The following is a 26,741-nucleotide window of genomic DNA, read 5'->3' as shown; positions in this document are numbered from 1 at the left end:
GAGCTGGTTTGGTGTGTCCACCCCCAGCCCCTTCCTTGGGGACCCTGACACAGAGGCAGCTTCAGGCCACGGTGGGTCACAGTTGAGGGTTTATTGCCAGTGTTAGGAAGAATGGGGGGTCTGGGTGGCCAGGGGTCTTGGGAGGAATTCCAAATGGGCACTGCAGGGCCTGTGAGTGGGGAGGAGAGCTGCTGCCCCCCTGCCACCCAGGAGGCCCCAGGGCTGATGCCACCATATCCTGACTGCTAGTGGTGCCTTAAAAGGTGGCCTCCCCACAGGAGGGGAGCCTTGGGGGCCCCCAGGAGTCAGCCCTCACCAACAAGCCCTCTCTCAAGGGGGCCAGGGGCCTTTATTCCTCATGGGACAGGCTGGGCCGTGCCCATTTTAGGGGAGCTGACCACACCTCAGCAGCTCTGGGCTCCCAGATTTTATGTGGTGGGCCCTGGGGCCGGGGGTGGGATGCAGGCATCCCGGCTGATCTCTACCCTGCGGTCTTGGGGCACCTACAAGGCAAGGGATCCTCCTAGACAGTCACTGATCCCCTCATCCTGGGCATTTGAGCCCCCGGTTTTACTCACAGACTGAGTCTCATAAGGGTCCCACCCCTGGCCAGCCCTCCCTTGAACCACGGCCCCATTTCTCCCCGGTCAGGCGATGTGCTCTCTAGGAGGGACGGTGGTAGGCAGGGGGTGCACCCAGAGGTGGAGGCAGACAGGGCCCTCCTTCCTGGCCTCCTGGGCCAGGCCACCCTCACCCCTGCCTGGGAGTGAATGGCCACGACCCCGGGTGCACACACATCTTGGCCCCAAAAGGACTCCAGGTGACAGCAACAGCCACACATCTTCAGGGATGGATGCGATAAGAGCCACACCTCGGCCACTGGTCTGTTAGGGCTTTGGGAAGAGAGTTTGACGTGGAGGCCGCAGGGCCAGTCTCCCAGGCTGGGGGCCCTCCTCGTGGGTGCCCCGGACGTGTGTCCGTCCCTCGTGGCATCCACAGCAGCCGTCAGCTGGGCATGGCCCAGAGCATCAGTGGGGCTTGTGAGTCAGGGTAAAGGAGGGCTGCAGCCAAGCTGGAGAGATGGACCCCCACCCTCTGCAAACCCCTGGGCTCGGCTCAGTACAGCCCAGGGGAAGGAGCCCAGCGCCACTGCCAGGCTGAGGAGGAGGGACTGGCCGGCGAAATGGGAGCCCCAAACCCCTTCCGCCCTCAGGCCCCTCTTCCTGCCTCTCCATGGCACTGAGAGAGCAGAGCAGGAAGGAAGGCTGGCCTCGGCAGTGAGAGGCCTGTGTGCCTCCGTGTCAGTCCTCCTCCCCTGCCAGAGGCTGAGAGGCTCCCCAAAAGCACCCACCGGCCAGGCTTCTGAGGGAAGGGTCCAGGCTGTGGCGGGGGACCTCAGCCAAGGGAGGGAGATGTAAGTAAGTAGCACAGAGAGCCTGGCTCCGGGCCAGGGACTGACACGGGACAGCTCAGGGGCGGAGGCCAGGGAGTGAGCCCAGTGCAGGCTCTCGCAGCTCAGTCACCATGGGGACGGGTAAGCAGGAGGGCGAGCGGGTCCTGCGTGTCTGCGGCAGGGAGGGGAGGAGAGAGGCAGTGGACAGCGAGAAGCCAGGTCTGGTGGCCTCGCCCTCCACCCACCTCCTGGCCAGCTTGCACAGTAGTCACGGGTCGTGGGGTGGGTGGAGGCACACGCTCATAGCCACAAGCACAGACGGACAGACAGACGTGCACACTGAGGCCACCGAAGGACTCATCAGCCAGGGCAGTGGGGCATGGAGCCGGCTGCTGCCCGTTCACCCTGTGTGGCTCCCCAACCCCCGGCCAGCTGGCCTGTGAGCCACTCAGCCTAGGAGCCCACAACCTGGCCAGACCACGTCTCGTGGGGAGTGTGGGGGGCCAGCTGAGTGAGCACCACCTCCACGGCCTGGAACTTCTGGTTCTTGGGAGGGATAGGGCACATCTTGTAGGTCACCTCGTCGCCCTCCACTGGCACGTACTCCCCCTCGATGCTGGCGGGCAGGAAGAGGGGTGTTAGCCCAGCGGCAGGCCCTGTGCCCCAGACAATCCTGCGGCCTGGCCTTGGGGGCAGCCTGGCCCTAAGCCTCCCTAGGCCAGGAGGCCTGGCCAGGCCTTGCTTCTCAGAACCTCAGCTCTCGAATCTGTAAAACGGGACTCATGGCTGGGCACAGTGGCTCACACCTGTAATCCCAGCACTTTGGGAGTCTGAGGCGGGCGGATCACCTGAGTCAGGAGTTTGACACCAACCTGGCCAACATGGCGAAACCCTGGCTCTACTAAAAGTACAAAAATTAGCCAGGCATGGTGGCTGGCACCTGTAATTCCAGCTACTCGGGAGGCTGAGGCGGGAGAATCGCTTGAACCCAGGAAGTGGAGGTTGCACTGAGCCGAGATTGTGCCATTGCACTCCAGCCTGGGCGACAGAGCGAGACTCCCTCTCAAAAAATAAATAAATAAAATAAAATGGGACTCATAAACTGTACCTCCCTTTCTGGGTCCCTTGGGGACTGAGATGTGAAAGGGCACGGGGAGGTCCTTAAAGCTCTGAGAAGCTCAGTGACCTCCCCCGGTCCTCCTGGCATTAGAAGTGGGTGGGGCCAGGCCTAGACATGACATCCATCTCTACCTCCTGGCCCACCCACATGAAGGCCCTTTCCAGGCCAAGAGGCTCAGGAGCTGGCCTAGCCCTCTCAGACCTCCACGATGCTGTAACAGGATCCAGGGCCCAGCCGCTGGCTCCCAGGCTTCTGGGGTCTGCGTGCCCACTCCCTCCCTGGCCCCAGCCCTCCTCTCCCAACGCACCCTCAGCCCCTACTCAGAGGACAGAAAAGGCGCCATGAATACAGACCTCAGCCAGTGAGAGGAGAGGCGTGGAGAGACATTTTTGAGGCACCACTGGGGACACTAGGGCAGGAGCCAAGAACAGGGAGGTGGAGGGGACTCACTCAGACACATGTACGAAGATGTCCTCGGACCCGTTCTCGGGGGTGATGAAGCCATGGCCCTGCGAGCGTGAGAACTGCTTACAGACGCCCTTGAACACAGGGCCAGCTGAGGCCCGGGCTGTCCTGGAGATAGGGTAGTGGGATTGGAGCTGTGGCCTGAGGAACTCCTCCCCGGATCCCTACAGCCATTCTGGGCCCTTTCTGCTGAGCGTGCCTCAGGGCTGTGAGAAACTTGCCCCAGGCCAGAAACCACACAGTCATCCCCATTCAACGATAATGAGGCCAGGCACGGTGGCTCACACCTGTAATCCCAGCACTTTGGGAGGCTGAGGCGGGAGGATCACTTGGGCCTAGGAGTTTGAGACCAGCCTGGACAACATAGGGAGACTCCCATCTCTACAAAAAAAAAATTTTTTTTTTTTTTGAGACAAGGTCTTTCTCTGTCACCCAGGCTGGAGTGCAGGGGTGCAATCTCAGCTCACTGCAACCTACATCTCCCAGGTTCAAGTGATTCTCATGCCTCAGCCTCCTGAGTAGCTGGGATTACAGGCACCCACCACCACACCCAGCTAAGTTTTGGCATTTTTAGTAGAGACAGGGTTTTGCAGTGTTTGGCCATGTTGGCCATACTGGCTTGATCTCCTGTCCTTCACTGATCCACCTGTCTCGACCTCCCAAAGTGCTGGGATTACAGGCATGAGCCACCATGTCTGGCCCAAACATTTTTTTTAAAAAATGAGCTGGGGGTGGTGGCACGCACCAGTCGTCCCAGCTACTCAGGAGGCTGAGGTGGGAGGATTGCTGAAGGCCAGGAAGTTGAGGCTGCAGTGATCCATGACTGCACCACTGCACTCCAGCCTGGGCAACAGAGCGAGACTCTGTCCTTCCCAAAAGATCCTTTGGCCTCCCCAATATGGACCCATATTACTCCCCTATGCCACCTCATCGGTGACCTACCCCAAAGGCCCAGGCCTAGTCTTTGTCCCGCCTGCCCACCCCTCTCCAAAGGTTAACTCCGTGTCTTGGGTTTTGCCCATGCTGTACTATCTGCCCAGAATCGCCAGCTCCCTTCTTCACCTGATACATCTTCCATACCCAACCAGGACATCATCTCCTCTGGTACCCCATGCTGGGTCCTCACCCCTAACCCGGCTGGGTGGTAATGGATGGTGAACAAGTCCCCTCTGGATTGTAAGCAGCTTATGGATCCCGACTGGTCAGGAGCTCAGTAAATCTTTGTGGAATAGATGGATGGATGAATGGATGGGTGGATGGATGGACGGACAGACGGATGGATGGACGGATGGATGGGTGGGTGGATGGATGGATGGATGGATGGACAGGTGGATAGATGGATGGATGGATGGATGGGTGGGTGGGTGGGTGGGTGGGTGGATGGATGGATGGGTGGGTGGGTGGATGGGTGGATGAATGGATGGATGGATGGGTGGGTGGGTGGGTGGGTGGATGGATGGATGGATGGATGGGTGGATGGGTGGGTGGGTGGGTGGGTGGGAGGCTGGCTGGCTGGCTGGATGGATGGGTGGATGGGTGGGTGGGTGGGTGGATGGATGGATGGGTGGGTGGGTGGGTGGGTGGATGGATGGACAGGTGGATGGATGGGTGGATGGATGGATGGGTGGGTGGGTGGATGGATGGATGGATGGATGAATGGGTGGGTGGGTGGCTGGATGGATGGATGGGTGGGTGGGTGGGTGGCTGGATGGATGGATGGGTGGGTGGGTGGGTGGGTGGGTGGATGGATGGATGGACAGGTGGATGGATGGGTGGATGGATGGATGGACAGGTGGATGGATGGGTGGATGGATGGATGGGTGGGTGGGTGGGTGGGTGGGTGGATGGATGGATGGACAGGTGGATGGATGGGTGGATGGATGGATGGGTGGGTGGGTGGGTGGGTGGATGGATGGATGGACAGGTGGATGGATGGGTGGATGGATGGATGGGTGGGTGGGTGGGTGGGTGGATGGATGGATGGACAGGTGGATGGATGGGTGGATGGATGGATGGGTGGGTGGGTGGGTGGGTGGATGGATGGATGGACAGGTGGATGGATGGGTGGATGGATGGATGGATGTATGGGACAAACATCCATCCAGTTACTGGAAGGTCCACACACAGTTCCCCTGTCCCAGGTGAGGACAACAGGAGTTGGAAGAGGTTGGGGATGGTCAGCTCGTGTCCTGACAAGGGTCAGGGGCCTGGGCAAGGGGCAGGTACTCACGCTGAATAGGTCCTGGTCCGCTTGGTGGGCAGAGGGCTGGGTAGGTCCCGAGGTGGGACACCACCCCGCTCCCAGACCCTGCTGCCCTCCCTGTGGAAGGGGAAGGTGGGCCAGACTGGGGACTTGGGGGAGTGGAGCGGGGGCACAACTGGGGGTGACGTCGACTCTGAAGTCATGGTGGGGCCAGCAGGAGAGCCTGGTGGGCTCTGGGGCCCAGGGGCCGGTGAGGGGTTTGGTCGTCCTTGCGGGCAGGGCCCGGCCTGGCCCTGCTCTGCAGCCTCACCAGCCACGGGCTCCGTCTGGAAGAGGAAGAAAGAGGCACAGGTGAGCCTAGTCCAGGGGAGCAGCTCCTGAACCCTGGCCACAGTGAGGAGGGCTGGTCCCACCTGCTATCCTCACGGCGTTACTTCAAGTCACAAACGACCCCATCGTGGTTCAGAGTCCTCACCAGAAAAACAAAACTAGGGGTCATATGACCCCTAAGTCCTTCCAGTTTGCAGTTCAATTCTCTTAACTCCAGGGGCCTGGGAGGTGGCTGGGTAGGGTGGCCAGTGATGGTCTAGAATATGGTTCGGCATAAGGGTCAGTTGTTTCAGAGTCACACATCTGGGTTCAAACCTTAGCTCTGTCACCTACAACTTGGTGACTTCAAGCAAGCCAAGCCACACATCAGCTCCAACATGGCAGGTGGGAGTGTGGGCTCCACACCCAGGCCTGGGTTTGAATCCTGCATCCTCCACCTTCTGGCTACATAGCCTTGGCCCTGGTCAAATTTTTTTTTTTTTTTTTAGACAGAGTCTCACTCTTATTGCCCAGGCTGGAGTGCATTGGCACGATCTCGGCTCACTGCAGCCTCTGCCTCCTGGGTATAAGTGATTCTCCTGCCTCAGCCTCCTGAGTAGCCGGGATTACAGGCGCCTGCCACCACACCTGGCTGATTTTTTGTATTTTTAGTAGAGATGGGGTCTCACCATGTTGGCCAGGCAGGTCTCGAACTCCTGACCTCAGGTGATCTGCCCACCTTGGTCTCCCAAAGTGCTGGGATTACAGGCATGAGCCAACTCGTCCAGCCCATTGGTCAACACTCTTAACTTCTGACTCTTATTTTCTGTTCTGTAAAATGGGGCTAGCATTGATCCTTTGGTTTTTTTTTTTGAGACATGGTCTCATCCAGTCTGGGGAACACTGACATGGTCATGACTCACTGCAGCCTCCATCTCCTGGGCTGAAGCGATCCTCCCACCTCAGCCTCCCAAGTAGCTGGAATTTACAAGCATGCACCCTCACACCTAGCTAATTTTTTTTTTTTTTTTTTTGAGACAGAGTCTCACTCTGTCACCCAGGCTGGAGTACAGTGGTGTGATCTCGGCTTACTGCCACTTCTGCCTCCCAGGTTCAAGTGATTCTCCTGCCTCAACCTCCCAAGTAGCTGGGATTACAGGTGTCTGCCAACACGCCTGGCTAATTTTTGTATTTTTAGTAGAGACGGGGTTTCACCATGTTGGCCAGGCTGATCTCGAACTCCTGACCTCAGTTGATCTACCTCCCTCGGCCTCCCAAAATGCTGGGGTTACAGGCCTGTGGCCTCCATTTTATACCCCTCCCACCACAGAGCTTGGAGTTCCCAGGGAAGGAAAATCACCCACAAGGTTCCTGTAAGGTTCCTTGAAGTCCAGAGCTCAGAAAGCCTGAACACCCTGCATGGCAGGCCTGGATGAGTCCAGCAGTCCACTGGAGCAGGTCTTCTGGCCTCTGCTCAAGATTATACAGCAAGTGGAATTTTTCTGAACCAAGATGCTGAGCTGGCTCTGCCATGCCTAGGGGGTGGAGGTGGAGTAGTATCCTCCCTCCTCCCCAAACCCTCCCCCTCCAGTCAGGAAGGCAGTGGAGCCCCGGGCTTGGCTTGCCTCACAGACCCTCAACCCTGAAAAGGCTGAAGTGGGGCTTTTCTGTCTAAGCTCATGCCAGGTTGGCAGGGCAAACCAGGTTTGGCCTTTTCACCCATTATCCTCATTTTAGAGAGAAGAATACGGAAGCTTCAAGAAGCAACCACACAAATAGCCGGGTGTGGTGGCGCACACCTGTAATCCCAGCACTTTGGGAGGCCAAGGTGGGCAGATCACTTGAGGTCAGGAGTTCGAGACCAGCCTGGCCAACATGGTGAAACCCTGTCTCTCCTAAAAATACAAAAATTAATCGGGTGTGATGGCATCCACCTGTAGTCCCAGCTACTCAGAAGGCTGAGGCATGAGAATTGCTTCAACCCGGGAGGCAGAGGTTGCAGCAAGCCAAGACCACACCATTGCACTCCAGGGTGGGTGACTGACCCAGACTCTGTCAAAAAAAAAAAAAAAAAAGCAACCATAGAAACACTTGGACATAAATGTTCATGAATGGTCACACCAGTGCTCATTCACAACAGCCAACAAGTGAAAACAGCCCGAGCCCATCAGCAGATGAATGGATAATAAATTATGGTCTAGACACATGGTAGACTAGCACTTGGCCATAAGAAAAAGAAAAGAAGAAATACTGATTCACGCTACACCCTAGATGAACCCTGCACACATTATGCTAGAATGTTTGCAAGGTCACAGAGAAGAAGCCAGTCCCAAAAACACAGAGGGCATGATTCCATCTCTGAGGCAAATCCTCACAGACAGGGAGTCCACTGGTGGTCACCAGGGCTGGGAAGGAGGGAGAGGGGAGGGCTGCCAATGGGTAGAACGTTTCTTTTTGGGGAATGGAAATGTTCTATAATTGGCTGTGGTGATGGCTGCACAACTCTGTGAATGTACTAAAAACAACTGAACTGAACGCCTTAAGCAGGTGAATTTTATGGTATATGAACGATATCTCAGTAAAGCTGTTACCAAAAAAAGAAGACGGGGCAGCAAAGTTACCCAAGATGACACAGCTGGGAAGCACCAGACGCCCTGCAGTGCACTCCTTGAGTGCCACCTGCCCCACCTGGGTGAGGGTTGGCAGGCGATGGGGACAGAGGCCCTGCCTCCCTCTCTCTAGGGAGCAGGGCGGTCTCCCAACTGCAGTTTTCCCAGGCCTGGTATTGTGCTTGGCAGTGACAGCCAGTGCTGGGAGGCCATGGAGGGGCAGGGAGGGAAGAGGAGGATGGAGAGGGGGAGATGTAGCTCATGGTGGTTACCAGGGAGACGCGGCTGAGCTGGGGCCTGCTCTGGCCAGCCAGACCTCCCACCCAAGTGACTGTGCGGCTCCAGGGCCTCATGCTAAGTGGGCAGCAGGGATGGGGGAAGAACCCACTGATGATTCTGGGCCAGGGTCGAGGGCAGCCTCCCCATGATGGGCTCTCAGGTGGCAGAGAGACCAAAGAGCAGAAGGGAGGCAGAAGAGCCACAGCAAAGACAGGACCAAGAGGAGGCAGCGAGTTGGCCTCAGGGCAAGAGCTCAGGCAGGGGCAGGAGACAGGCAGCTTCCACAAGGCAGAGAGAACAGGCTTCTCCCCTGTCGCCCATTGCAGCCTCAGTTTCCTTATCTGGGAAATGGGGATCACAAGAATTCCTCCTCCAACCGGCAAGGTGGCTTACGCCAATAATCCCAGCACTTTGGGAGGCCAAGGCAGGAGGATCTTTTAAGCCCAGGAGCTTAAGACAGCTGGGGCAACATGGCGAAAGCTTGTGTCTATAAAAATTACAAAAATTAGCTAGGCATGGCGGTGGCGCACCTGTAGTCCCAGCTACTTGGGCATCTGAGGCAGCAGGATTGCTTGAACCCAGGAGGTCGAGGCTGCAGAGAGCCGAGATCACGCCTCTGCAGTGCAGCCTGGGGGACAAAGTTAGACACTGTCTTAAAAAAAAATTAGCTGGGTGTAGTGGTGCATGCCTGTGGTCCCAGCTACTCAGGAGGCTAAGGTGGGAGGACTGCTTGAGCCCAGGAGGTCAAGGCTGCAGTGAGTGGTAATCAAGCTACTGCACTACAGCCTGGGCGACAGAGCAAGACCCAGCCTCAAAAAAAAAAGAGAGGGAGAGAGAAAAAAAAGACTCTCTCCTCCAAGGGCTCTTTTGAGGATGAAATGAGAATTGAGGTGGGATGTGGGAAGCACTGAGTAGGCGCTGGGCGCTGGGCGAGAGCCTGCCCCTCCTAGACAAGGCTGTGGAATTGGGTGTTGAGGGAAGAGGGAGTGGGGGAAGGAGAGACCCAGCCGAGCTGGGCCAAGCCCACCATTCACTTTCATCCTCTCTTCTTCCCTAAGGATCGCCCACCCCTCAAAACTCCACAGTCTCTTATTTTAATTCCTGCAACTGCTCTTCAAGGCTGGTGCTATTATTACCCCACTTTGTAGACAACAAAACCAAGGCTCAAAGAGGTTAAATCACTCACTCAAGGACACACACCAATCAAAGTCTGAGCCAGAATTTCAATCAGTATGATCTGGAGCCTTCCAGTGGGAAGGCAGGAGTCCTGTGTCCAGGCTCTGTATTGCTATTGACCTACTGTGTGAGCTGGTACAGGGCCTTTCCCTCTCTGGGCCCGCCAGGGCGTGGGCTTGGAGGAGCTGTACAATGCCCAGCAGCCCGAGAGACCAGAGAGAAGGGAACATGGAGATACGGAGCAACCCTCCAGTTCAGACCCCCTCTCCAGAGCATTGCTGCCAAAGAGGGCAAGTGAAAATGAGGCTTTCATTGGCTGAATGCCATGTACTGTGCAAAAGTCTTTACAGAAATTATTTTCTATGTTTCAACCTCCCAGTTACCCTATAGAGTTGAAATTACAATTTTTCCATTTTACAGATGAGATAGCTGAGGCTCAGAGAGGTTGAGTGACTTGCCCAAAGTCACACAGCAGGTGACAGAGTCCCAGATCTGTCTAACAGTAAACCAGTGCTCTTCCTGTGAATATAAATTCTGTTCCTGGTTCAGCCAAGATGAGGCTGGAGTTTTTCCAAAAGAACTTTCCCTGAGAAACTAAATGGGAAAATAAACTCCCCCAAGAGCAGAGAAACTGATATGTTTCTAGAACATTTGTTTCCACTCAAACAGAGCTAAAGGCCAGCTCCAGGGGGATTTCGTGTGTCCTTCTGGGGCCATCTCCTGCCAGGAATAATGCCCTTCAGAACGAGCAGTCAGGTAAGAGGGCAGCCTGAGACCCAGACTGCCTGAGTTTAAATCCTTGTTCCACTGCAACCCAGTTTTGTGACCCTCCCTTTTTTTTTTTTTTTTTTTTTTTGAGACGGAGGATCGCTCTGTCGCCCAGGCTGGAGTGCAGTGGCACGATCTTGGCTCACTGCAAGCTCCGCCTCCCAGGTTCACGCCTTTCTCCTGCCTCAGCCTCCCGAGTAGATGGGATTACAGGCGCCTGCCACCGCGCGCGGCTAATTTTTTGTATTTTTAGTAGAGACGGGTTTCACTGTGGTCTCGATCTCCTGACCTCGTGATCTGCCCGCCTTGGCCTCCCAAAGTGCTGGGATTACAGGCGTGAGCCACTGAGCCCGGTGACCCTCCCCTTTTTTTTTTTTTTTTTGAGACGGAGTCTCACTCTGTCCCTCAGGCTGGAGTGCAGTGGCGCGATCTCGGCTCACTGCAACCTCTGCCTCCCAGGTTCAAGTGATTCTCCTGCCTCAAACTCCCGAGTAGCTGGCTGGGATTACAGACGCCCACCACCACACCCAGCTAATTTTTGTGTGGTTTTTTTTTTTTTTTTTTTTTAGATGGAGTCTTGCTCTGTCAACAGGCTGGAGTGCAGTGGCGTAACCTTGGCTCACTGCAACCTCTGCCTGTGGGGTTCAAGCGATTCTTCTGCCTCAGCCTCCCGAGTAGCTGGGACTACAGGCATGTGCCACCACGCCCAGCTAATTTTTTGTATTAGTACAGACAAGGTTTCACCATGTTGGCCAGGATGGTCTTGATCTCCCAACCTCATGATCCGCCCACCTCAGCTTCCCAAAGTGCTGGGATTACAGGCGTGAGCCACTGCGCCCAGCCTTTTTTTTTTTTTTTTTAATCAGAGATGGGGTTTCACCATGTTGGCCAGGCTGGTCTCGAACTCCTGACTGCAGGTGATCCACCCGCCTTGGCCTCCCAAAGTGCTGGAATTTCAGGCATGAGCCACTGCGCCCAGCCAACTCTCCCTTTTTGTGCCTCAGTTCCCTCATCTGTCAAATGGGGCTGATCATAACATCCTACCCAGGTTGTCGGGAGGAGCCACAGAGCTGTGTCAAAGGCCCCCCGGAAAGTGTGCATCCCCCTGTCCCCCAGCCCTGAGTTTGGGCTCTGAGCCAAGTTCATCTTCATTTCCCTGCAGAAGGCCAGACCCCAAATGACTGACTCTGCAGACAAAGGGGCCTAGAAGTAAACACAAATGTCAGGCTGTTTGGAGATAACCTGAGGCTGGATGCAGTGTCATGGGGCACTCTGGGTGGTGACTCAGCCTTCTTGGCAGATGAACCACAGCCCATGCTGGGGCTCTGCTCCAATTCTCAGCTCCCCTAAAAGGATGCAGAATGGGGCAGGAAATGGTTGTCATGGTTCTCTCTTACTTTTTAATTTTTTGAGACAGGGTATCACTTTGTCACCCAGGCCGGAGTGCAGTGGCACCATCATGGCTCACTGCAGCCTCAGTCTCCCTAAGTGCTAGGATTACAGTGTGAGTCACTGTGCCTGGCCATAGTCCTCTTTTTTTTTTTTTTTTTTTTTTTTTTTGAGATGGAATCTTACTCTGTCACCCAGGCTGGAGTGCAGTGGCACGATCTCGGCTCACTGCGACATCTGCCTCCCGGGTTCAAGCAATTCTCCTTCCTTAGCCTCCTGAGTAGCTGGGATTACAGGCGTGCACCACCACACCCGATTAATTTTTGTATTTTTAGTAGAGATGGGGTTTCACCATGTTGGCCAGGCTGGTCTCAAACTCCTGATCTTGTGATCCACCTGCCTCAGCCTCCCAAAGTGCTGGGATTAAAGGCGTAAGCCACCGCACCCATCCTTTTTTTTTTGAGTCTCACTCTGTCTCCCAGGCTGGAGTCCAGTGGCGCGATCTCGGCTCACTGAAACCTCTGCCTCCCAGGCTCAAGTGATTCTCCTGCCTCAGCCTCTCGAGTAGCTGGGATCACAGACGCTCACCACCATGCCCAGCTAATTTTTGTATTTTTAGTAGAGACAGAGTTTCACCATGTTGGCCAGCTGATCTTGAACTCCTGACATCAGGTGATCAACCCCCTTGGCCTCCCAAAGTGCTGGGATTACAAGTGTGAGCCACCGCGCCTGACTGTATGGTCTTCTCTTGACCATGAGTCCTCTCAGTCTGAGCGGATTAGAGAAAGGCAGCCTGGTCAGCCACCCAGTGCTGTGTGACCTGGGGCAGGCACCTGCTCCTCTCTGGACCTCACCTTTCTCTTCAGCTACGTGAATCATTGTTGGTCCAGATGACTAATGAAGGTCAGGCCAATTCTCCTCCGAGGTTTTCAAAAACACATATGTAAATGAAATCAAACTGAGTGCAGGCACCAGAACAACAAACGTGGGGCAACAGCTGTCCTTAGAGCACCCCAGTCCAGCAGGGGGAACAGAAACAGATTATTAAAATGCAGCTTGGGGGCCAGGAGTGGTGGCTCACACCTGTAATCCCAGCACTTTGGGAGGCTAAGGCGGGTGGATCACGAGGTCAGGAGATTGAGACCATCCTGGCTAACACGGCGAAACCCCGTCTCTGCTAAAAATACAAAAAATTAACTGGGCGTGGCGGCAGGCACCTGTAGTCCCAGTCACTGGGGAGGCCTGAGGCCGGAGGATGGTGTGAACCCGGGAGACGGAGCTTGCAGTGAGCCGAGATCGCGCCACTGCACTCCAGCCTGGGTGACACAGCAAGACTCTGTCTCAAAAACAATAATAATTTTAAAAAAGCAGCATTGGAAGTCCTGATGTGAGCCTCAGCCACCATCTAGTGATCTATTGATACTGACCATGTGCCAAGCCCTTTGCCCCATTTTTTCATTTCATCCTCATAAGAACCCCATGCAGTAACTACCATTAGTACACCCATTCTTCTTTTTTTTTTTTTTTTTTAATTGAGATGGAGTCTTGCTGTGTCGCCCAGGCTGGAGTGCAGTGGTGCGATCTCGGCTCACTGCAAGCTCCGCCTCCCAGGTTCCCACCATTCTCCTGCCTCAGCCTCCCGAGTAGCTGGGAATACAGGTGCCCACCACCACGCTCGGTTAATTTTTCTTTTTTTTTTTTTTGTATTTTTAGTAGAGACAGGGTTTCACCGTGTTAGCCAGGATGGTCTCGATCTCCCGACCTCGTGATCCGCCCGCCTCAGCCTCCCAAAGTGCTGGGATTACAGGCATGAGCCACTGCGCCTGGCTTAGTACACCCATCTTCTGAAGAGTAAACTGAGGCTCAGAGAGGTGAAGAGCCTCGCTGAGCTCTCACAGCAGGTCAGGTGCAGCATATCTGCCCTCTGGAGATGTCTGGGGAGGTGAAGACCAGCCATTCCTTGAGGGTGGCGCCCACCCTCCCCTGGAGAAGGAGGAGACGGGTGTGGAATTCCTGGGGAGCCAGGACTGGGGCTTTTATTTCTGGCTTTGCGCTGACTCAGACCATGACCTTGGGTGAGTCACTCACCAACTCTGCTAAACTTAAAAACAACTCCCCCAATAAAAATGTCCCAGCCCCAAGCCCCCATCACAGGGGAGCAGATGGGAGGAATGGGTACGGTGGTTTAAAAATAGAAAGGACGGGGAACACAAGGATGACGCTGGAAGGGCTTCCCGAACATCGGGAGCTTGTGCATGGTGGGCCCTGGGAGAGTGAGAAAACAAACTCAGGACCCCCGGGCAGGAGCTGACACTTCCCTGGCTCCTCCCCCTCCCCCAGCCTCCCGGATGCTCCTTAAAATACATCAGTGCCTGAACTGCTCTTGCAGCCTGAGGTGACCTGATTAAACCTGGTCCTTCCCCCACACAGCCTGTGTGCCTGAGTCTGTGCATGGGGGCTGCCCCAGCCAATACTTGAGCTTAATTATTTAAGAGACCCTGTAGTCCTCCTTGTCACATGCCCAGGCTGCCCTGGGGAACTGCTGTGGTTAAGGCCTTTGGGCTTCTGTGGCTTGGGTGGTGGTGGGGAAACCAGGACGGCACTGGGAGAGCCAAATTCGCACCCCAGTCCCACCTGTGCTTGGCTGTGCGAACCTGGGCAAGTCACTTTCCCATTTTGAGACCCCCTAGAGAGAGGAATAGACTGGTCAAAGTCATACATACACACAGCATCTGAACTTGAACTCCAATCAGTGTGACCCCAAAGCTTTCTGGTGTGCCATGCCAGCCCCCCAGCCCAGGAGTGTTATTTTGCTGGCTGTGGGGCAGAAGAGCTCCCTACTACTTTTAGCCTCACATTTTGCTGCTCAGCATGGACAAAGGTCTGAACTGCCCCAAGCCCCATTCCTACAAGGCTCTGGGTCCTGGCTGCCCCAGTTGTGACCGTGGACATGACTGGCTCAGCCAGGTCCTGAGCGCCCTCTACCCCCTAGGGGGCTCTACTCCAGACTGGCTGGCAGGTGTCCCCTCCCCACCAGCCATCCGAGAGTGTCCCCAAGTCCCCCTCAGGGAATCCCCCTGCACATCCGTGAACATTGCCTAGCCATGTCTCTCCAAGCCTGGGAGAGCCATCTGTGGCCAAAACTGTCCTCTGGCCTTTCCCAGGACACGGGCAGGCAGTTCCTGTCTATACCTGTCTTTTTTTTTTTTTTTTTTTTTTTTTTGAAGGGGGTGAGGATGGGTCAAGATGGGCAGACACAGAAAACAGACATTTTTGGAGAAGACTTCAAGGAAATGGGGGGCGGCAGGGCAAAGCTGGGAGGAGGAAACATTCAGAATTTGGAGGGTCCAGAGGACTCTGGGATGGAGTCAGGTTTGGGAAACCAGTTCCCCATCCCCCAGAAAGCTGGAGACCCCCTTTCCCAGGGAGAGGCCCCTGCCGGATCACAGCCAGGCAGCATGATGCCAGGCTCTCAGAGAGGTTGCCCACCCCCCACTGGGCATACTTCCTCCTCCCCTCCCCCAGCCCCAGTGGATGCAGCAGTTCACACTCTATTTATTATTGTTCTCGCTCTGTGTCCCCCTCCCCTCTCCCTGGGAAGAGCCTGCAGGCTGGCAGCTTGGCAGGAACCTGCTGTCTCCTTGTGGGTGCCAGCGTCGCCCCTTATCTCCGCCTGGACTCCTTGTGCCAGGGTCAGGCCATTCATGGGCTTGGCACCAGCCAAGGCCACCCTAAGTCCCTGTATCCCATGACAGAGGAGGCCTAGCAGGCCCTGACTTATCACCCCTGCCCTCCGGGGACTGTGTCCTGGCAAGGGTGGAGGTCAGAGCAGACCAGCAGGCAGGCAAGAAGCAAGGGCTCGGGGTGGGGTGGTACCTGGGGGAAGAGAATAACCACACGGAGCCACCTCTCTAAGCCAACTAACACAATTATCCCCATCACACTGGGGAAAAAATAGAGTCAGGATAAGACAGCTGCTCCAGGTCCAACTGTCTGCCTTTCCCAGCCGGTCCCTTCCCAGCCCGACATTCCAGGGGAAGGACCAGCAAGGGTCCCTGCTGCACTCTGCTTTCAGCATCTGGAAGCGGCACTGGGGTTTCTCTGGTCAAGGCGGTCCTCTCTCCCGCTGCTTCCCAGACAGGAGGCTGCGGCTTGGCAGGTATCTGCTGCTCTCTGCCTCCTGAGCCAGACGCAGGTCCCAGACACAGACACAGACATGCTCCCACGGGAGCCACACGGCCTCACCTCATTTGGGGGTCACGGGGAGAGAAGGAGGGAGGGAGAGACAGGTGGTATCCTCTATACCCCCAACACCCTATCTGTAAGCTGAACTGGGCTGATCCAGCCCCCACCTTCACGTTGTACCTCTCTCCTTCGGCCTGGCCAAAGCCACAGTTTCTGGCACAGTGTCCTCAGGCCCCATCTAGCCCCTCACCTCTCCTGGGCAGCCGGGGTCCAGGCACTGCCTCCTGCGGCGTCCGCGCTCTGTCTCTCTCTGGCTCGTGGAGCTGGCAGGCAGGGGATGGGTCTGGAAGATGTGTGTGTGTGTGTGTGTGTGTGTCTGTGTGTGCTCGCGCGGGCGGTACCTCAGCCCCTCACTCACTCACACGCCTTCCAGCTGACGTCAGGGAGAGCAGGAGGGAGGGATGAGAATTTGTACTCCCTGCTTAAAGGGACACCAGGCTCTGTGGCTCATGGCCCAGACATCACCTCCTGAGTCAGGCACTGCCAGGTGAGAGGCTCAGCTGCGTCTCTCGGGGGCCTTAAAGCTTCTTTTTTTGGAAAGTGGCTTTTATGGTTGGGCCACAGTATAATTTGCCCTGCCCAGTGAGGGCAGCTGCTGAGGAATGCAGGGGAGGAAGAACCTGAGACAGCGCCACGTTCCTGGTAATTAGAGAGCAAGTGGGGTGGTGAGTTTGAGTGTGAGTGTGTGAGTGCACACTGGGGGGCCCCTCGGGGTGGGTGGGCATGAGTGGGGGTGAGTCTGGGAGAATGGAGGTCAGAGCCAAGAGGAGCCCCCCAGAGGGGTCGAGACAAGCCAGGTTCCCAGGGACACCCAGACACTCATCTCCCCTCCGGACGCTCAGTGGTCCTGCCCTCTGCTAGTACAGACACTGACACGGCTCATCTCTGTCTACCCCTTGTAATATTTCCATGGAATTGAATTGACGAGGACCCCAAGGAAGTGATTGGCTTGAAGGTGCACAGGTGAACACCCCACAGCCTGGGAGGCTCTGAGTAGAGAAGTAGAGAGGGCTGATTGAATTCAGGCACCCAGCCTGTTTTACACCACACGCCCTGGCTTTGAAGTGCTCTGCACTGTCAAGCTGTGTGACCTTGGGCCAGCCCCTGAGGGCCTTTGGAGGTTGAGTGTGTGATGTTCCTAAACCCAGGGCCGGCTGGAGGAGGCCTCCACAAAGGTGCTTCTCTTCGTTCTTCCCATTCCTTCTCAGCCTCAGCTTGGAAAGAAGGAAGCCTTTCCCTGGTGTCTCCGGGTACTACTGAGGCAGGCTGGCATTTTCAAAAGGAGTCTTTTTAAAATAAAAAGGAGGTGGGAGTTAAAAGGGAAACCGCAGAGAAAAATACAAGTAACTAATACAAATAGCTAAGATGCCACAAGAGCTTGCTCTGTTTCAGGCAGCAAGCTTTGCCCTCATTGAAACCTCACAACAATTTAATAATTTATTTTTATCATCCCTACTTTACCGGTGAGGAATTAGAGGCTCAGGGAGGAGGAAGGACTTGACTTGCCTATATTCTTCCAACTGGCTAGAGAGGTACTGGAACCCAGGAGCACCCAGTGTCACCACACGCCCCTGCCCTTCCAGAACCTCTCAGGACAATCAGGCTCAGACAGTCTGGGTTTCTGGTTCTGCAGGAGAGACTGTTGAGAAATGCTGCCTGTGGTTACCTGGGGATGTTCTGAATTATTATTATTTTTTTTAGAGAGTATTGCTGTGTCGCCCAGGCTGGAGGGCAGTGGCTTGATCTCAGCTCGCTGCAACCTCCGCTTCCCGGGTTCAAGCGATTCTCCTGCCTCAGCCTCCTGAGTAGCTGGGACTACAGACACACACCACCACACCCAGCTAATTTTTTTGTATTTTTAGTAGAGACAGGGTTTCACCATGTTGGCCAGAATGGTCTCGATCTCCCGACCTCGTGATCCACCCACCTCAGCCTCCCAAAGTGCTGGGATTACAGACGTGAGCCACCGCGCCCAGCCAGGGTTCTGATTTTATCTCACACCCCTACCTGAGAACTCTACCCAGAGGAGCCTCCCTTCCCCTTTAAATTCTCCTCTCTCTTTCCTCCTTTTTATTTATTTATTTTTTCTTTTTTGAAACAGGGTCTTGCTTTGTTACCCAGGCTGGAATGCAGTGGTGCAATCACAGTTCACTGCAGCTTCCAACTCCTGGGCTCAAATGATCCTCCTGCCTCAGCCTCATGAGTAGCTGGGACTACAGGGGTGCACCACCATGCCTGGCTAAGTTTTCAAAAAATTTTTATAGAGATGGGGTCTCATTATGTTGCCCAGGCTAGTCTCAAACTCCTGGCCTCAAGCGATCCTCCTACCTTGGCCTCCCAAAGTGCTGGGATAACATCGTCTCTTCTTTCTTCTCTGCCTTCCTCTCCTCCAGCAATAATATCTTTCTTTTTTTTTTTTTTTTTGAGACGGAGTCTCACTCTGTCGCCCAGGCTGGAGTGCAGTGGCGAGATCTCGGCTTACTGCAAGCTCCACTTCCTAGGTTCAGGCCATTCTCCTGCCTCAGCCTCCCGAGTAGCTGGGACTACCGGCACCTGCAGCCACGCCCGGCTAATTTTTTGTATTTTTAGTAGAGACGTGGTTTCACCGTGTTAGCCAGGACGGTCTCGATCTCCTGATCTCCTGATCCGCCCACCTTGGCCTCCCAAAGTGCTGGGATTACAGGCGTGAGCCACCACGCCCGGCCCAGCAATAATATCTTTCAAAGGGCCTTCACAGGCATCCCCTTGCCTGGTTCTTCTTCTTCTTCTTCTTCTTTTTTTTTTTTTTTTTTTTTTGGAAACAGAGTCTCGCTCTGTCACCCAGGCTGGAGTGCAGTGGTGTGATCTCAGCTTACTGCAACCTCTGCCTCCCGGGTTCAAGCAATTCCCGTGCCTCAGCCTGCTGAGTAGCTGGGACTACAGGCGTGTGCCACCACATCCGGCTAATTTTTGTATTTTTAGTAGAGATGAGGTTTCGCCATGTTGGCCAGGCTGGTCTTGTACTCCTGACCTCAGGTGATCCACCTGCCTCGGCCTCTCAAAGTGCTGGAATTACAGGCATGAGCCACTGCGCCCAGCCCCTTGCCTGCTTCTTCTGACAGCTCTATCGGGTTCGGTGGGATGAGGAAACAGCTCAGAGAGCTCGTGGGGCTCCACTGAGTCACGCGGCTCCGAAGTGGAGGAGTGCTGGAGCAGAGGCCCCAAGCCTGATCTCTGGACCTATGTTTTTTTTTTCTTTTTTTTCTTTTTTTTAGACGGAGTCTTGCTCTGTTGCCCAGGCTGGAGTGTAGTGGTGCGATCTTGGCTCACTGCAACCTCCACACCCCTGGTTCAAGCAATTCCCCTGCTTCAGCCTCCTGAATAGCTGGGATTACAGGAGGACGCCACCACATCCGGCTACTTTTTTTGTATTTTTAGTAGAGACAGGGTTTCACCATGTTGGCCAGACTGATCTCGAACTCCTGACCTCAGGCAATCCGCCCACCTCGGCCTCCCACAGTGCTGGGATTACAGGCATGAGCCACTGCGCCCGGTGGACCCATGTTTTTCAAACACACCAACCTGCCCTCCCAGCAGAAGCGCTGGAGCCATGGTGGACGCTGGCAGTTTTCCCTGGCCACCCTTACTATCCCGTTTGCTGGGAACTGCCTTGATGTTGTCACCTGGGGAATCACCTCTCCCCTCTCTTGGTCTGTAGGACCTCTGGCCCAGGCTTGGCCAACCAGAACTGGCATCAGGACTTGAGCTGGAATGTGGATGCCCAGGCTGGCCCTTCTCCCGGGGGCCCCCATGTTGTTTGAGTGATGGGTTATAAGCTGATTGGCCAGCAGAGGGGGAGTGGCTGGGCGGACATTTCTGCACTCCAGGTGACCTCGGGACCCAGCTTGTCAGGACCTAGAGAGAAGACATCGAGAGGGAAGAAGCTCGGGAGGTTGGAAGGCCCTTGGCTGTATATGAGCTTGGGGTGGCGGAGGAACAGAAAGGAGGCAGTGTCAGGGGACAGGGTGAGGGAAGGGAATGCGGAACATGAGGCAGGGTCCCGGAGGCCAGCTCTCAGGAGGCTGAGGCCCGGCTGCTGTGGCCAAGGCCCTGACCCCTCCCTTCACGTCCAGTCTCCTTTCTCTTGGCCCCTCCCATGGGCTGTTGAACATGTGCCCAGAGCTGCCAGGCAGCCAGAGAGCAGTGAATGAAGGAGGCTGGGCCGAGCATTGAAGCAGTGTTATGATTATTCCTGAGCCGGCGATGAGAGGGCACAGCTGTTCATTCAGGAAAAGAGCAGCCGCAGCCCCACCCACCCACCCACCAGCAGCTGAGTAACAAAGAAATTGTCTGCCTGAAACCAGGGGCTCCGGCGTGGAGGCTATTTTTGTGAAAAGCTGAGAATTCAAAAGCTCATCTCCTTGAAAGCCTCCCTTGCCTTGGAGAAGCCGAAGAGGTGGGTTAGAGCCAAATAGTGCCTGCGACTACTGATTCCACCTGAATTACAATTCTCACTCCTGTTATCGACGGTCAGCCCACCTGTGGTGGCCAGGCCTGGACCTATGTGGCATTGAATCCACATCCCTTTGAGATACATACACCTCTAAGGTGTTGGTGCCGTGTGACAAGATGATGAGGATGCTCAGGCACAGAGCATCACAGCTGGTGATGGAGCTGGTATTAAAACACAGAGGTTCAGCCAGGCGTGGTGGCTCATGCCTGTAATCTCAGCACTTTGAGAGGCTGAGGCGGGAGGATCACGAGGTCAAGAGATCGAGACCATCCTGGACAACATGGTGAAACCCTGTCTCTACTAAAAGTACAAAACTAGCTGGGCATTGTGACAAGTGCCTATAGTCTTAGCTATTCGGGAGGCTGAGGCAGGAGAATTGCTTGAACCCGGGAGGCGGAGGTTGCAGCGAGCCAAGATCGCGGCACTGCACTCTTAGCCTGGCGACAGAGCAAGACTCCGTTTCAAACACACACACACACACACACACACACACACACACACACACACACAGAGGTTCTGGCTTCATTACACTCCTATTCTTCCTGCCATGCCACACTGTCTTTGAAATGTCTTTTCAATCCCCTAGATGCCCATCTCCCCTACAGTGGGACTCATCTCCAACCTGGACTCAGTAAATCAGAGTGGTCCTTCCTTCCTCTCTCCTTGTCTCCCACTTGTCTCCTCCAATCCGACTACCACCCTTCTGCCAGGGAAGATCTTTTCCTGCAGATCTGACCACATCATTTGTGCATTCATTCATACGTTCAGCAAATATTTATTGCCTGCCTACCATGTACCAGATGGCCAAGGCTCCAGGAAGACAGCGGCAGACAACGCAGGTGAGCTCCTTGAGTTCATGGAGCTCGCATCTCATCTACAAATGATACAGATGATACAAAATCCACAGACAAATGTAGAATCACAAGTTACAAAAATAAAAAATAAGGGGGTTGGGTGTGGTGGCTCACACCTGTAATCCCAGCACTTTGGGAGGCCGAGGTGGGTGGATCATGAGGTCAAGAGATCAAGACCATCCTGGCGAACATGGTGAAACCTCGTCTCTACTAAAAGTACAAAAATTAGCTGGGTGTGGTGGCGTGTCCCTGTAGTACCAGCTACTCGGGAGGCTGAGGCAGGAGAATCACTTGAACCCAGGAGGCAGAGGTTGCGGTGAGCCAAGATCACCCCACTGTACTCCCGCCTGGCAACAGAGCGAGACTCCCTCTCAAAAAAAAAAAAAAGGCAGGGAAGGGAACACCCAGAGGGGAGAAACAACTCTGCACATTCAAGCAACTTACGATTGCAAATGTGGCTGGAACAGCATGTAGGAGAAGGGCAGCAGCCACATCGTATGGGATTTGGGGGACCTGACGAGAGGTCTGCTCCTCATCTGAAATGAGAGGGGAAGGAATGACATGCTTCTGCCAACAAACAGCATAGCTGGCAACCTGGCAGAGCCTCTTTGTGGCCAGCAGGCTTCAGAGCTTGGCACCCTTGTCTGGGGTAGCGATCACTGCAGGCAGAAGAATGGGGGAGGTGAGGGGGTTCCCCCAGCTGAGGTCCCTGGGCCGTGGGGCAGGGTCTCCTTCTGCAGCTGCTGCTCAGACTCCTTCCAGAATTCCTCCCAGGTCCGTGGGAGTAGCTCTCTGTGATGGGTAGCGGGCTCTGGCCCACAGTCAACCTCCCCCGCATCCTGCCCTGAGATCCTGAGGCTGGGGTAGCAGTCTGTCTCCCGGCTGCTCCAGGGCTGGTCTGGGCTGTGAGCCAAGTCTCCCTCAGCCATCCGTCCATTCACACACACTCCTGGACCCTCTGGGCCATGGGTCTCCAGCCTTCTCAATGCTGAGGGTTCCCCTTCATCCTCACCTTCTGAACAAAGCTATAGCTGGTGCCCTGGCGAGGGCAGTGGTCTCTAGTTATGCCCCATCATGTTATCCATGTGACCCTCTCAATGGCACCACCTGGAATGATCTCCCTACGTGTCTATTTCCGTTTCCTGTCAGTCCCCCCAGAGCACAGGCCCCTATAGGAGGGCCTCTGAGGCCCTCACCAAATACCTGGTGACTCTCCGCATTTCACTTTTGGCCCAAGCCAAACCAGGGAGCAGCATCCTGGGTGACATCTGGATGTCTAGTGGTTTTTATTTTTATTTTTATTTTTTGAGATGGAGTTGCTGCGACACCCAGGCTGGAGTACAACGGTGCAATCTCGGCTCACTGCAACCTCCACCTCCTGGGTTCAAGCGATTCTCCTGCCTCAGCCTCCTGAGCAGCTGGGATTACAGGCACCTGCCACCATACCTGGCTAATTTTTGTATTTTTAGCAGAGATGGAGTTTCACCATATTGGCCAGCCTGGTTTGAACTCTTGACCTCAAGTCATTTGCCAGCCTCAGCCTCCCAAAGTGCTGGGATTACAGGTGCGAGCCACTGCACCTGGCCCAGGATGTCTAGTGTTTAGGCCTTTTCTAGAATCTCCTTTCCCAGTGGCACTTCTGCCTGTGCCTTGGCCTCCATGCAGGGACTTTTGTTGTTGTTGTTTTGAGATGGAGTCTCGCTCTGTCACCCAGGCTGGAGTAGTGCAGTGGCAGTGGCGCAATATCGGTTCACTACAAGCTCCGCCTCCCGGGTTCAGGCAATTCTCCTGTCTCAGCCTCCTGAGTAGCTGGGACTACAGGCGCCCACCACCATGCCCGGCTAATTTTTTGTATTTTTTAGTAGAGACGGGGTTTCACCGTGTTAGCCAGGATGGTCTCGATCTCCTGACCTTGTGATCCGCCCACCTCGGCCTCCCAAAGCGCTGGGATTATAGGTGTGTGAGAGAGGTTTTAAAAGTACCCAAATAAATAAGGCCAGGCATGGGGGCTCACGCCTGTAATCCCAGCACTTTGGGAGGCTGAGGCGAGTGGATCACCCGAGGTCAGGAGTTCAAGACCAGGCTGGCCAACATGGCAAAACCCTGTCTCTACTAAAAATACAAAAATTAGCCGGGAGTGGTGGCACGTGCCTGTAATCCCAGCTACTCAGGAGGCTGAGGCAGGAGAATGGCGTGAATCCAGGAGGCGGAGCTTGCAGTAAGCAGAGATCGTGCCACTGCACTCCAGCCTTGGTGACAGAGCGAGACTCCATCTCAAAAAGAAAAAAAAAAAAGTTGGACATGGTGACAAGTGCCTAAAGTTCCATCTACTGGGGAGGTTGAGACAGGAGGATTCCTTGAGCCCAGGAATTCACTGCACTCTGCTGGGCAACAGAGCAAGACCTGTCGAAAAAAGAAAAAAAAAGCCTAACAAACAAAAATAGCTTAAGAAATAAATAATGTCATGTTGGAAGACTAGGAATGCTAGCCTAGGCAATGCCAGGGAAAATTAAACAGGGAAGTGTGGGGATGGTGGTGAGTGGTTAAACCAGGGGGTCAAGGCTGGGCTTGGTAGCTCACGCCTATAATCCTGGCACTTTGGGAGGCTGAGGCAAGAGGATCGCTTGAGCTCAGGAGTTTAAGACCAGCCTGGGCAACATAATGAGACTTTGTCTCTACAAAATAAATAAACAAAAATAAAACAGGGGGCCAGGGCAAGCCTCACCAAGGTGACGTTACAGCAAGGAGCTGGAGGAGGTGACTGGAAGGGTGTTCAGCGAGAGGAAACGGCACAGGTGGAGGACCTGAGTGGGGGTGGGTCTGGGGTGTCTGAAAAACAGCCGCCAGGCGGAGGAGTGGGGCATGAGGTTGGAGGAGTCCGGGGGCAGGGGGACCCCAAGGGCTGTGAAGGCCATCCTAAGGCCTGGGCTTTTTCCTCTCAGGAGATGGGGTGTTGCACAGTCTGCAGGGGAAGAGAGAAAATTCCTGACTGACACTGAAACAGCAATTCTCTGGCTTCTGTGTTACCTGTAGGCGGCAGGGCGTAAGGACAGGAACCTGGAAACCTGTACTGGGGCTGCTGCGATGGCCCGGGGAGGATTGAGGGTGGCTGGGACCCAAAAATGGCAGTGGAGTTGATGGAGAAAGGTCGGATTCTGGATGCATTTTGGAGACAGCAACAACAGGATTTGCTCAGGGATTCACAAAGAGTGTGAGAGACAAAGAGTGGAGAATGATTCTGAAGCCTGGACCTGAGCAACGAAGAGTGGAGAAGTCATTTTCTAAGACAGGGAAGAGGCTCGGCGCAGTGGGTCACGCCTATAATCCCAGCACTTTGGGAGGCTGAGGCAGGAGGATTGCTTGAGCTCAGTTCAAGACCAGCTTGGGCAACACGGCAAGACCTCATCTCTAAAAAAAATACAAAAATGAGGCTGGGCGCAGTGGCTGATGCCTGTAATCCCTGCACTCTGGGGGGCCAAGGCGGGCGGATCACCTGAGGTCAGGGATTCGAGACCAGCCTGACCAACATGGTGAAACCCTGTCTCTACTAAAAAAATTCAAAAAATTAGCCAGGCGTGGTGGCACATGCCTGTAATCCCAGCTACTTGGGATGCTGAGCCAGGAGAATCACTTGAACCCTGGAGGCGGAAGTTGCAGTGAGCCGAGATCACACTATTATACTCCAGCCTGGGCAACAAGAGTGAAACTCTGTCTCAAAAATAAATAAATAAATAAATAATAAATAAATATAAAAAATACAAAAATTAGCTGAGTGTGGTGGTGCGCGCCTGTAGTCTCAGCTACTGGAGAGGCTGAAGTGGGAGGATCACTTGAGCCTAGGAGGTAGAGGCTGCAGTGAGCTGTGATCTCAATACTACATTCCAGCCTTGGCGACAGACCTTGTCTCAAAAAAAAAAAAAAAAAAAAAGAGACAGGGAAGATGAATAAGAGCAGGTTTGTTGGGAGGGCCAGCCAGGAGTCCCATTGTGACGCATGTTAAACTCGAGTGACCAGATGGAGCTGTGGAGTCCGTGCTCGGGGAGAGAGGCTAGGCTGGCAGGAAGGGGCGGAGCCATGAGCGGCAGGTGCTGTGTGGAGGCATGGTACCCGCAGGAGTGTACCAAGAACCGAAAGTGAGCCCAAGGCCCACCAGTGTTGTGAGGCCGAGAGAGGAGTCTGTGAGGTGGGTGGAGAACATGGCTGGGCCACAGGGGAAAAGGTGTCTGACCTTCTGGGACAAAAACTGCCACTGAGGACAGAATTACCACTGATTTGGCAACACGGAGTCCATTAATGACCCTCAGGAAGCATATTCCCTGGAGCAGCAGGGGCAGAACCCTGGCTGAAGCAGGTCGGAGAGAGAAGAGAGGTTTGGAAGGGACCCAACAAGTACAGACGACTGTTTCAAGCAGTTTTGCTAGTAAAGGGAGCAGAAAAATGGAGCATTCACTGGAGGAAAAGGGAGCCAGGAAAGGGGGCCAAGAGAAGCTTTTTTTTTTAAGATGTGAAAAAAAATCTTAATTGCTTTTTAAATTTTGTTTTATTCATTTTGAACAGGTAATATATTCCCATGATCCCACACAAAGAAGATTCCTGGCCGGGCACAATGGCTCACACCTCTAATGCCAGCACTTTGGGAGGCCGAGGAGGGAAGATCACTTGAGCTCAGGAGTTCGAGACCAGCGTGGGCAACATAGTGAGACCCCATTCCTACAAAAATAAAAAATAAAAAAATTAGCCGGGTGGAGTGGTACGTGCCTATAGTACACAGCTACAGCCATGCAGGAGGCTAAGACTGGGGGATTGCTTGAGCCCAGGAGTTTGAGGCTGCAGTGAGCTATGATCACACTGCTGCACTCCAGCCTGGATGACAGAGTGAGACCTTGTCTCTCTCTCTCTCTCTCTCTGTTTTTTGTTTGTTTGTTTGTTTGTTTGTTTTTTAGACAGAGTTTCACTCTTGTTGCCCAGGCTGGAGTGCAATGGCATGACCTTGGCTTGCTGCAACTTTTGCCTCCTAGGTTCAAGTGATTCTCCTGCCTCAACCTCCCGAGTAGCTGGAATTAGAGGTGCCCGCCACCATGCCCGGCTTATTTTTTGTAATTTTAGTAGAGATGGGGTATGTTGGCCAGGCTGGTCTCGAAATCCTGACATCAGATGATCTAGCCGCCTTGGCCTCCCAAAGTGCTGGGATTACAAGTGTGAGCCACTGCGCCGGGCCAAGACCTTGTCTCTTAAAAAAAAAAAAAAGATTCCAAAGTGCATTTAGGAAAAAATTCTCTCCCCTCCCACTGCCCCTCACCCCGCTTCAGCTGTTCATTCCTTACTCCAGAGACAACCAGTGTAATCCACTTCTCATGAACCCTCCAGAGCTATTTTCTGCATAAAATAACATTAGATAATTATTTTTCTCCCTTTTTTACACAAATGGTAACATCCCAT

The 26,741-nt window shown here is 54.4% G+C and overlaps 1 protein-coding gene and 1 long non-coding RNA gene across 2 annotated transcripts; one reads left to right on the top strand and one right to left on the bottom strand.

Moving 5' to 3' along the window:
* Nucleotides 1–71: 71 nt before the first annotated feature.
* CSDC2 (cold shock domain containing C2) lies at nt 72–16,313 on the bottom strand. Its single transcript, XM_003814633.5, has 4 exons — nt 16,147–16,313; nt 5,209–5,507; nt 2,964–3,086; nt 72–2,009 (listed from the first exon to the last, which is right to left on the bottom strand). Exons 2-4 carry the CDS (start codon nt 5,382–5,384, stop codon nt 1,847–1,849), a joined length of 462 nt encoding a protein of 153 aa, XP_003814681.1. The 5' UTR covers nt 5,385–5,507; nt 16,147–16,313; the 3' UTR covers nt 72–1,846.
* A 153-nt stretch (nt 16,314–16,466) lies between these two features.
* Nucleotides 16,467–26,039, top strand: LOC130541134 (uncharacterized). Its single transcript, XR_008955179.1, has 2 exons — nt 16,467–16,598; nt 25,860–26,039. It is a non-coding gene; the product is annotated as an uncharacterized LOC130541134 (long non-coding RNA).
* The last annotated feature ends 702 nt before the right edge of the window (nt 26,040–26,741 follow it).

This window comes from Pan paniscus, chromosome 23 (assembly GCF_029289425.2).
Source record: "Pan paniscus chromosome 23, NHGRI_mPanPan1-v2.0_pri, whole genome shotgun sequence".
Lineage (NCBI taxonomy): Eukaryota > Metazoa > Chordata > Mammalia > Primates > Hominidae > Pan > Pan paniscus.
This window is presented reverse-complemented; position numbering and strand designations above follow the sequence as displayed.